This window comes from Talpa europaea, assembly GCF_964194135.1.
Source record: "Talpa europaea genome assembly, chromosome: 9".
NCBI classification, from domain to species: domain Eukaryota; kingdom Metazoa; phylum Chordata; class Mammalia; order Eulipotyphla; family Talpidae; genus Talpa; species Talpa europaea.
In genome coordinates this window covers 53,114,783-53,127,146 of record NC_140076.1, presented here as the reverse complement: position 1 = coordinate 53,127,146, position 12,364 = coordinate 53,114,783, and the positions used below count along the sequence as shown (strand labels likewise).

Here is a 12,364-nt window from a genome sequence, read left to right as displayed (position 1 = left end):
AGGGCACAGGCCAGATGCACAGGAGAGTGAGAGGATTCACCAGAGCGGGGTACAGAACAGGCAGACTAGGACAGCTTCACAGCACTGCACTCAACCACCTGCGCCACCAGGGGAGGCCCTAAATTTTTTTTAGAGATCTATTTATGCATACAAGAAGTGGGGTTCAGGCCAGAGGTGTGTATGTGGGGGGTGAGAGGATTCACCAGAGACAGAGTGGGGAACAGAACAGGCAGATTGACTGAAATACACTGCTGAGGGGAGCAGTGGGTGAGAGAGGAGAGGCCTGCTGCACCATGTGTGTAGCTCCCTGTCTGGGGATTGAACTCATGCTGCAGTGGCTGCGGATAGCTTCATAGGTTATGTCTTAATCCCTTGCACCACCAGGGAGGCTCCCAAAGTACCTTTTTGCTGCCTTTATAACACACGCATTGTTTTATAGATGTTTTTTGGAAGGGTGCCAGAGATTGTCCCACCCCTCCCTCCCCCGCCCCCACCGACTTGTCTGTTTAAATGGGCAGAACAAATAGCATTAGAGCAGATGTTACAAAGTAAGAATTGTTTATTTGGGTAAATGTAGAATAAATAGGTTTATATAGTGGAAATGTATGTGGTAAAACAGAGGAAAATCCACACAATACTCCTGGTATATACTGCTGGTTACTCCAGAAGAAGAAGTTTAGGGATTCCCAGGGCATTCGGGGGAAAAAAAAATAAAAGAGACCAGGAAACCTATCTTTTCCCAAGATCTGTAGCCAAGAAGTTTGGAGCAGGGTGGCTTTGCTACATTCACTAGCAAGAGAAGACTGGGAATGTCTTAAAGAAAATTCAACGGAAGGAAAGGCAAACTTATCATTAGGTGATCTGGGTACAACCCAGAATCTAAGGACCCAGGAGGAAGATTGATTCTCAAATGGAATGTGGCCTGTGTCCAGCTGCCCTTTTGGTCCATTCAATCTACATGGTGGTTGTGCCTCGGGGAATACTGCTGAACTCTGGCTGAAGTCATGGGTGTGAATTAACGTCCTCTTGAGTGATGGTGCACAAGCCTGGCCCCTGTACATCCTGGGCAGCCACAGCCCACCAGCTCCTCGCAGCCCCAGGCCACCAAGTGGCCTTTCAGCCCAGACACAGTCTGTCTGCAGCAGTGGCACGTGTGGGAGAGAGAACGACCATCAGACAGGCTGCACTTGTTTATTGGAATGATTATTTATTTAGTGTCTCCGTTACTAGACTGAAAGTTTAATGAAAGAACATAGCATGTCTGTCTGGCTTCCTCTCAGGGCTACCAAGTGTAGCACAGATTGCACACTGCTCAGCCAGGAGAAGTACTCACAGAATCTAATGTGAATGGAGTGTTTAGAGTTATTAACTGTTTAACACACGTAATCGTAAGAGTCAGGCCTGGTCACCACTGTATCATCAGGGCGAGCAGAGTGGCGGACACAGCAAATGACAAATAGAGAGTGAACTGGGTGAACAGATAAGGGACCTGCTTTGTCCATTTGTATGCATTTCTATGTTTCTTCTAAAGAGTTTCTGAGCACTTCTGCCCTCTCCCACCCCACTCCATCTAATTCAGTAGGTATAGCAGGGACTATTTTGTCTTTAGAGCCTTAGGAAGTCAGAATTGGAAGGAAGGTTAGACTTGATAACTGTTTTATCTTATAAATGAGGAGAGGGAAGACAAGAAAGATAAAATGACTTCTACGATAAGGTGGAAAAGCCAAGACCAGAACCAGGGTCTCTTGCCCTCAGTGTCTTATTCTCTTTTTCTGGAAACCTCAATCACTTTTTCAACCACTGTCTTGTCCTCATGAGCCAGGGAGAAGTGCTCACAATTCAGGGGTCCCACAATACCACTCATATCTTAAGACTGTTTAGGTACCTGTCCCATCTATTTGGGGAAAATGGATGTTGGTGATCAACCTGACTCAAACACCGTAGTTGGTATCAGGATGTTATCAGACCACAATGAAAGTTCCACTTCACTGTTTGGAAGAATCTTCCTTTTAAATTTAATTTTTTAATTTATGTTTCAAGTGCATCTTGTCTTTTACAATCTCATTATTAACAACATGCTTCTTCAAATTTTCACAAATAAGACCAACAGCAGCAAATTTGCAACCACAGAATATGACACTTATTAAGTGGGAGGGACATGAGATTAAATCTACTATCAGAAACTATGAAAGGACTAGTGAGAAAGTATTTTTAAAATTACATTTGATATTTGGGGGAATCAATAATTGCTTTAAAATAAGTAGACTTCCATTGCAACCTGACCTTTTGTTTCTGTGTTACCAAGATTTTTAAAAGAGGAATGCTATTTGGTATAGGATTTCTCTTTTATTTATGTTATATGACTTTTATGTAGATTAGTAACAAATTTTCTTTTTCTAATATAATTAGGTGTGAAAAATCAAGATGTAAGGTCCTTCAAATAGTTACCATAGAAAATCAGTACTGGTAAAATAATACATAGATTTTGAATAAATGCCAAGATTAGACACTGAACTATCCTCCTTGTGAATGTTTCACAAGAGAATGTCTGGGCCTGACACTGAATGGGAAAATAACATTTTGTGCTATTTGTGGATTACAAATAATATTAATGCCTTGTCAGGGACTGGTCACATTCTGTGATCCTCATGCTTTGGTCTGGTCCGAGATGCTGTCCAGTAAATGCAATTCTGGGCTCTATCATTGTGGAGATTCTGCTCAGCCCCAGCATTTCTTATCTCTTGTGACTAAATGAGGACAACCAACACTCACAGGCTCTGCCTTCAAGAAGTTTGCAGAATGATCTGACCCAGGGCAATCACTAGATGCACAAGTAATTCTTCTCAAACATTTAATGTGGACAAGTCGCAATGAATAAAAGAAGTCCGGGGGGGGGGGGGGGAGGCATTCTAGATCAGAGCACTTAGTAACGGTTACTTCCTAGGCCTAGGGGAAAGTAGAAACAGATTTCAGTGAGTTTTAGACTTAGAGAGTTAAGCTTTGAGAAGGAAAGGATTCCAGAGCAGAAAGAATGCAGGGGGAAGGGAGGAGGCATGAATTACAACACCTTGTAAAAATTTATGCACAAGCGGTTTATCATTTTTTCTTATTTTTTTTTTCTAAAAAGTTACATTCTCCGCCACATTTTCCTCCAGTAAAGCTGCAAACTATCATTTGTCTTCTCTAGTTGCTTGGAGGAAATTATCATCCAGTAAAATATCAAAGTAATATTTCTAATAAGGAAGGATATTCCCAATTTTTTCACCAAGTACGTATCTTGGTTTTCATTCTAATCCTATGGAATGGGATAGGGAGGTGTTTTTATTTCTATTTACAGGAGAAAAGGAAATAGTTCACAAAGATATTAAATGAATTGTTTAAGGCCACATGATTAATTGCTTATGTAACTGGAACCAGACCTTGTCTTCTGATTTGGGTGCTTAGACATCAGTCAATAGGCATGAAGGGGGCCTCCCTGGTGGCGCAGCGGGTTGAGCACAGCACTGTGAAGCTGTCCGCAGCCTCTGCAGCACCAGTTCGATTCCCGGCCAGACAGGGAGATACCCACATGGTACAGCAGACCTCTCCTGTCTCGCCTGCTGCTCCCCTCAGCAGTGTGTTTCAGTCAGTCTGCTTGTTCTGCTCCCCGCTCCGTCTCTGGTGAATCCTCTCACCCTCCCGTGCCTCTGGCCTATACCCCAGTTCTTGTATAAATAAATGAATCTTAAAAAAAAATAAGCATGAAGGGGCATACCTTATATGGCAGGCAATTATGATGGTTCCTAGGAAAAGAACAATGCACAAGATAGACACCCGCACTCAGGAGTTCTAAGAGAACCAAAGTCCATTAACTGATATGTCCAATGAAGTGTGACTCAGGCCATGACAGGGAGATGCACAGTAGGTGCTGTGGGCCCAAAGCATGGGAACACCTAACCATACCTACAGAAGATCAAGGAAGTTGTCTGGAGCAAAGTGACTTTTAATTTGGGATCTTACCCAATCCATGGAGGGTGTCCATGGGGCACCTATTGTTGAATAACTGAGAGGCAAAATGGAGAGTTGAAAAATGGAGAGAGGTATTCTGAGTGCAGAGTCATAGAATTTCTGCTCCTTAGTGCTACTTCTGTGTGTGTGTGTATGGGTGTGTGTGTGTGTGTTTGTGTATCTCAGTAAGTCACATGCCATCCAAATGTCTTTTCTATACAAGAATGAGTTATTATACTTGCTGTAAAATGCTGACATACACTTAAGGGATGTGATATAAAGGGATTCCAAGAAAAATTAAACTCCTTCTTTGGTGACTCTCTTTAATCTACGAATGTTGAGATTTTTCTAGGGAAAAGAAGGACTTTATCTATCTAATAATTTTCAGGAAGCCTGGTGACAGCTAAAATACAAATTCATTAATTACCTCTATGATTTAATAAAGAATTGAGGAAAATTGGGGTGCCATAATTTGACATTAATAGAGTTGTAAATCTCATAGATACATGACACTGAAGGAGAAAGTTAGGAAATGGTTATAGGCAGTCAGTTAGGAACAGGGTGCTCCAAGTCCCCAAGTTCATTTATCAGCCTGATTGAGAAACAAAGGGTGCCCCTGTCTCCCAAGCCCAAGTGCCTTAGGTCTATTTATGTCTGATTGGACAACAACTGTAGACCATTAGGATGCCCCTCATAACCCAGTAAAGAGTGGACTGTCCGGAACACCAACATAATAACACAATGTTAAAGCAATGGGACAAAGCTAGTTTTGGAAAGGTAGGTCAGGTAATGCTGGGCAAACTCACTGGGTGTTGGTAGCCTAGGAGACCCCCATGGGCCCAGCCAATCAACAAGAGACAACATGGAGTCATCCAACAGCCACACCCCCACTACTTGCCCACTATACCCATATAAACATCTGCTTCTTGCCCCCTCAGCAGCTAACCTATTGAGGACCTCTCTGTTCAGAGAGCTTTCCTATCCTTCCCCTTGCCTATCGATAAATCTCTTGCTTTTCTGTAACTTTGGTCTCAATGTTGAATTTTTTCCTCACTGAGAAAGAGCCCGCCTGGAGTTCTTGCACTCTGAGCCTGCTCCTCCAACCCTGATTCATCATGACTGAAATAAATGCAGAATATAAAAATACTACACAAATATAAGGAGTTTTAGGTAGGACTTCCCTCCCTGCTTCCCTGCAAGGGAAGCAAGGCCTGGACAGAAAACTCCACCATGAACTGAGTGTCTCTCACCACCACCCCCAGAAGAATCATAATCTGTTATAAAGACTTGTGGTACATATTTCTGAATGTTATTCCCAGAAATCTGAACCTATGGAAACTTTCACAATTGAGTATTTGACCTTTACAGCTTTTTAAAAGAGAAAGGCCAATGAGTCACAATTATGTTACCAACCCTAGGCCATCTGAATTTCTTCAAATATGATGACTTACGAAGTGTTTAATTCTTGGCTCTTTCTGATAAACTAAAAAAAAAATCTGCATTTTTTGTAAAGCTCTGATTTATCTCATTAATCTTCAAGTTATATTGGTCTCTGGATATAGCATTTAGATGACCCAACATCAGCATATGTGTGTTGTCCAAAAACCTGAGTCATTCAGGAGCTCCCTTCTTATAAAAATCAACTTACCAAACAGTCCCCTTTCAAATTTCCTTTTTTTTTTTAAGATTTAAAAAATTATTTTTAATTATTTTATGTAGAAGAATTGGCGTGTAGGCCAGAGATGTGGTGGGTTAGAAGATTTACCAGAGACAGAGTGGGGAGCAGAACAGGCAGATCAACTGAAATACACTGCTGAGGGGAGCAGCGGGCAAGACAGGAGAGGTCTGCTGAGCCATGTGTGGTACCTCTCTGGCAGGGGATCAAATTCAGGCTCTCAAGGTGGAAGTGCTAAGACTTGGCCCCCAGGCCACCAGGGAGGCCCCCTTTTTGGTTTATTGAAGTTTGATTCTTCCACATAAGAGAAACTGAGAATAACATAAATGGAATGACCTTGGGTATCTACTAGTTTTATCTCTGCACTTTACAGATAACATACACAGAGAGGCTATTAGAACAAGAATTCCTGGCCTCCATAAAAGCGAATCAAGCAAATAAACAACAAAAAATACTGAAAGTAAACCCAGACTTATATATCTTGGATAAGAAATCTGGTTCCAACATTCTTTATACTTGAATTCTCTGTATAAAGTTGAAGAATGTAGGTCATGATGGCAGTTTTACATGATGCAATTAAATGAGGTAACATGTGAAAATATTTACCTCAGTGAATAGGGAAAAGTATATGTGTAAGAAATGCTTTTTGAATCAATCACTTCTTAAATCAGCCTTTCTATTAGCATTAGTTCTTGCTTACCTTCCCTCCTCTGATTCATCTCTTTCCACTGTCTCTATCCTGCAATGGGAAGGGTGCCCTTCCCTACCCTCACTGTCTCTAAAGGACCTGCAATGGGAAGACACAGGTGATCTCATTTTCCCACTTTCCATCCCCCAAATATTTACACATGAGTCATGCCAATCTTTTTGAAACTCTCTCCCTACTAAAAAACCCCAAATAGAGATTCTACTACTTCTTGGCAAAAGAACGCAGTCCACATGCTGCATTCATTCTACATCCCCAGTCTGGCCCCATGAGCCTTTTCAAACCATTCTTCCCAGCTCATTTCAATGCACACACTCTGTTCTCATGGGCTGGCTCCTGGGCACACTCACTGTCAGTCTTGAGGTTAAGGAATGCCATCCACCGCTTATAGGAAGGAAGACTACTCTGGAAAATTCAGGTGGAATTTCTTCCTATCACCAGAAGCATTAATTGCATCCTCTCTTGTATCGTTCTCTAATTGTTTCACTCATAAATGTGGGCATTATGCTTCTCTGAAGAGGGTATAATTTGTTGGCCAAATTTTAATAAATTTGCATAAATCCCTTCCATAGTGCCATTGAATAAAATGTAGTAAAGAATAGGTAGAGATTAGCCATCGACTAATACTCTTTTCCACTGAATAATAATCTATGTTTTAAAACAGAATTATTGTATGTCTATAAAACAATTATCACATACATTTATTACATGTAATATACTTTTAAAAATTTTTTTTAAAGAGGTATGTATTATTTATTTGTTTGTTTGTTTGTTTATACATGTACTGGGTACAGTCAGAAGCACGGGAGGGTGAGAGAATTCACCAGAGCCAGAGCGGGGAGCAGAGCAGGCAGAAGGACTGAAGTACACTGCTGAGGGGAGCAGCGGGTGGCAGGAGAGGTCTGCGCACCATGTGGGACCCTCCTCCGGTGGCTGGGGAGCAGCCAGGGATCGAACCGGCGCCGCAGAGGCCGCGGGCAGCTTCACAACCCAGTGCTCAACCGCTGCGCCACCGGGGAGGCCCTACATGTAATATAATTAAGGCAAAATTGACTTGTAAAATGTATCAGCAGCTCTGTAAATTAAAATGAATCACACCTATACTGTGAAATATCTTGAGCTAAAAAGCCTCCCAGTTTGCATTTATGGAGATTAAGCAGGAACTCACTGGTTGGGAGTAAAAGCAAAAGTATCTTAGGCTGGTTTTATCAAGCTCCAAAATTGTAGATGAAAAAATCTGTTCCTCATACTTCGCTTTTCAATTATTATATTTACTATTTTTAAGATTGCTACAATACTATCTGTTTGGGGAATGCCAAGTTTACAAAAGTACAAAATGAACTCATAGCTTCCTCTCAACAACACCCTAAGGTTATTCTCACTGAACACTTACTTGAATGTTATGTCAAATAACTGAACATTTTGGTGAGGGTAGCTCATAAATAACGATAAAAAAGTCAAACATTGCATTGCTAGGTCAACTGGCTGATTCCAACAGAATTTAATGCCTCACATCAACAGTGACTAAGACCTGTAGATTGTCTGTGACATTGTTTTCCATTGTGTTGTCATTTAATTTCACATCGTGTGTTGTATTTTTGTAAAGTTTCTGGTAAATAAAAAGTAAAGTTTTGTTTGCACCGTAGACAAACCTCTATTTAAATATCTTTGTAGTGGGAACCTGTAGCAGTTGGGATGCTTCTTTCTTGTGCTAGCTCTTCTCAGTAGTAACCATTTAATATTATTATGATTGCGATGGTTTTGGAGGATAAAATGTTCTCAGGGTCCTTTTAAGTAAGGTATTTGGCCAATTAGATTAGTCTCCTAGGCCCAAGTCAACAAAAGCTAATAGGCAATCTATATTTTACCCAAAAATTTATAAAATGTAAAAACCATCTCTAACTTTGAACATTAGTACACTGAAAGTTCGATTCACTATGTTCTAGTGTTTGCATTCTTTTAAGTCTCTAACTTAAGAAAGCAGTTTTGCCAGTTTCTTTCCTTTGAAATAATCCCAACTTTGTACTGTAGATCCTTCTGAAGATATTTGGAGATTTAATTTCAGTGGTATACAAAACATGACAGAACCATTTCCTTTAGTTTAAAAATTACCTATTTTAGAAATCATGAATTTCTATTTGATCACACGTTGAATTTATGTTCAATGTGTTCCATGTGAACTGAATAAAGTGTCTGAAGAAGTGCTGCAAACCAATAAATATTTGAATACAAATATTTGAATACAGATAAAATTGAAATTTAAAAGGGAGTGAGTTTGGTCAGTTTACATTACAATGTACATTCCATTTACATTTTACATTACATTTTCAGACATGATCTAAATTCTTCCTAAGACTCATGGGATTACAATCAAAACTTTGAAATATCAACACACTACATAGTTTCTCTCCTACTTAAAACCGTAAATCTGCCTGACTGTATGGGTAAGCATTTTATGCATGTAACTTAATTGTATTTTTTCTAAGATGTAAAATACATGCTAGAGTAAACTCAAACATGTAGAATTCAAATGACCGTCATGAAAAATGATATTATTTGCCATTAATGTTCTGTGAATGACCACGTTTAGTAGTGCTTATTAATTAGAACGATTGCCCCTTGTTGTCTGATCACCTACACACCCCAGGGCTCAACAAGAGAATAAGTATGTCTAAAGTTGGTGCGGGTTTTGATCAGCCATGTGATGACATCAGCCGGAGTTCTAAGTCCTAGAATGCAGAACTGTGAGCAAACAGTGACATCCCAATATAACCGGGCTGGATCCCAATATAACTCTCCTGGTCACCAAATATCACTGACTGGGAGCCAAGATTTGTTTTACAAATACACCACCCTAGTGAAATACAGGTATTTTGGCATATCTGCCTTGTCAAATGTAGGGGAGGAAGCGAGGTACAGAACTACAGTTCTATTTTAAAGTAAAAGGAGTTTAAAGCTATCCCTGGAGCACAACAATGACAATGTACTTAAAACCATTGAATGGTACACTTAAAAATAGCTAACATGACAAATTTTATGTTATGTATATTTTCCTACAATTAAAAATAACACTATATTTGGATGGGTCCTGAAAACAGTATCTGTGGGTTTCAGAAGTTTTTCCTAACCATCTCATCAATCTCATACTTGACTACACAATGGGTTATGTTTAGGACAGGGAGCAGGTCACACTTTCTGCAACAATGCTATTTTGTTGCAGAAAGGAGAAAATAAAACTATTTTTTTTTGTTTGTTTGTTTATACATGCACTGGGTACAGTCAGAAGCACGGGAGGGTGAGAGAATTCACCAGAGCCATAGCGGGGAGCAGAGCAGGCAGAAGGACCGAAGCACACTGCTGAGGGGAGCAGCGGGCGGCAGGAGAGGTCTGCGTGCCATGTGGGACCCTCCTCCGGTGGCCGGGGAGCAGCCGGGGGATCGAACCGGCTCCGCAGACGCTGCGGGAAGCTTCGCAACCCAGCGCTCAACCGCTGCGCCACCGGGGAGGCCCAAAACTATTTTTGTTGCAGCAATTTGTTTAGGTTACTTGAGAATTAAATAAGCACCCCTTCATCAAGAGTTAATAGGCCGCACTAACTCACAGAAATCTCTAGCAGGAACGTGAGCATCTCCTGCTCCCTGGCTGATAATGCTGTGCGGATCTGGGAAAAGCAATCCTCCTATCCCAGACCTGTGTGATTGCCACAAGGGCAAGCAAAGGTTGCTCACAGGTAGTTACCAACTGGTGGTAGCACTGACTGACTCTTGGTACAACAGCTTTGTAGAGCACACTGCACTATTTCCAAGGACTGAGGCTGGCTGCAGCGGCAAGGTGTGTCTTCACTCTCCCACCTCCCATACAGTGAACCTGCAAGGAAGGTGAGCACCAGGTGGGCTGGGAGAGTGTGCAGTGGCTCAGAAGCTTCAAAAAGGTTATGTCTGTTGGAGTACTTCTGCAGACTGAAAATGACCCTGACATGGAAGAAGTATTTGCAATAAAGAGAACCCCCGCTACATCAGGCTACAGTTGTCCTCACCATTCTGTGTCCAATACATCCAGGAGAAACCTCTATCTCTGCACACACACTGAAATGATACCTGGGCATCCGTCTAATCTTTGCAATTAGAATGCGATCACCTGTGTGCATAGGCAGAGCCTGATGCAATGTCTGGCACCTGCAAAGTGCTCAGCAGGCAAGTGAGGAACTCAGTTCTTACAGGGCAACTAAGGTAGAGCGAACAGATGGGCCTCCTTAATGCTCTGTGTTTGCAAACACACTCCTACAGGTGCTGCCTCTGTGAGTCTTCGTTGCTGGTCAGCCACACCCCCATCCAGACCTCCGCAGCCCCTGTAACTACCTACCAGCAACGGCGACCAGCAGACCGACAGCACGCACATGATCCCCATGAGTTGGATGGCCGTCTCCGTCGTGATCCGGCCCCACTGGGCGCTGGACTGTGATGCCGTGGTCTTGGCTCGGCAACGGGAAACCAGGGCCTTAATAGTGGCCAGGTTGCAAGCAATCGTGACCGCCAGCGCTGAAAGCCCCAGGAAGGCAAAGGTGGAGGCGAAGAAAAGGTTGCCCCAGTTCTGGGGAGAGCTGGTTTCGTTGCCCCCGCCCCCGGTGCTAATGAAGCACCACGTCCCGGGCCACTGGATGGTGTACTGACCCACGCCCAGAACCGGTAACAGGGCGAAGGCGAGCACCGCCAGCCACACGCCGAGCAGCACCGCGCGGGTGGCGCGCGTCTTCATGTGGCTCGCGTACCAGTGCGGCGCCCGGATGGCCAGCGCCCTCTCGACGGCCATGGCGCTGGCGATGAAGAGCGAGGACAGCCCGAAGACAGTCATAGTCAGGCCGAAGAAGGTGCACAGTCGCCCCGACGGGTCGAGCTGCTCCCAGCGCTGCTTGGACAGGTACACGACGATGACCACCGGGCTGGTGAGCAGCTGCCCCACCATGTCGGTGAGCGCGAGCCATCCGATGCACAGCAGGAACGACTTCTTGCGCTTGCTCTCCCGGCGCCGGTAGCTCCGCGACACCAGCAGCATGGCCAGCGCGTTGCCCACGAAACCGGTGATGAGCATGGTGATCGGGAAGACCACGGACACCGAGCCGCAGTCCTCGCCTGGCCCCGCCGGGCGCGTGAGGTTGCCCCGCGCCTCCGCGGACCGGTCGGTTCCCCACATGCCAGGGTAGGAGTGGTTGAGGCGGGTGCAGAAAGGGGCGCTCCCGCCGTCGCCCCGGGTCTCCTTCATGTTGGCTTCGAGGTGAGCCGGGGACGGCGCCCAGAGAGCAGCAGCGGGAGCCGGCGGACGGGGAGCGGACAGCGGCTGGGGTCGGCGGCAACCCGGGTGCGGGCTGGGGCTGGGGCTGGGGCCAGGGCTGGGCTGCCCTCCATGTTGCGGGGCACAGCCACCGCCTCACCTGGCCGCTCGGGCCGCGGCGCCTGGGCTTTCAGACCACGCAGGCAGCCGCGCCGTCCGCTCGGGGAAGCTTCCAGCTCCGCGGACGCCGAGCTGCCCGGGCCTTTCTATTAGACGAGAGGGGCGGGGCGCTGGCGGGTGTGGGCGTGAGTGCGGTGGGAGGAGGCTGCAGCCGCAGCTGAGCGCCTCTTCGCTGCAGCGTGACTGCTGCCCTGGCTGAGCAAACCTGCAGGATTCCAGGATTCCGCTCGAAATAACCCAGCCCCTGGAGCAACAATTTGCCCAGGAGGGCGTGCTGCACGCCTGCCCCTTCTTGTCCTCTGCCGTGGGGGTGAAAAGGGGCTAAAATATCTCACTGGCCCTCCTCACCCCAGTTCAGCTGCCAAGACAAGCTGAGAGGCCACCCTTCTCCTTTGCCGTCCACACTTGCACAGGAACCTCCTCCTGAAGCTCTTTTTAACTGTCTAGGCAAAACACACTTCTTGCATAGCTCAGCATAAACTTTTGTCCCTTCTGCTTCAAGACTCTAGAATGATCATGAGCAGGCCAAAGCTGCTCCGTGCCGAAAT

General features: G+C 44.7%; 1 protein-coding gene across 1 annotated transcript in view; it reads right to left on the bottom strand.

Annotated features, from left to right (window-relative positions):
* Positions 1–11,627, bottom strand: part of PTGER3 (prostaglandin E receptor 3) — a gene marked incomplete at both ends in the record, with an annotated part of 70,661 nt that extends 59,034 nt beyond the window's left edge. Inside the window, one exon of the mRNA XM_084243325.1 lies at positions 10,731–11,627. Within this exon, the coding sequence (XP_084099451.1) occupies positions 10,731–11,627 (897 nt within the window). The remainder of the gene's footprint in view (positions 1–10,730) is intronic.
* Between the last annotated feature and the right edge of the window lie 737 nt (positions 11,628–12,364).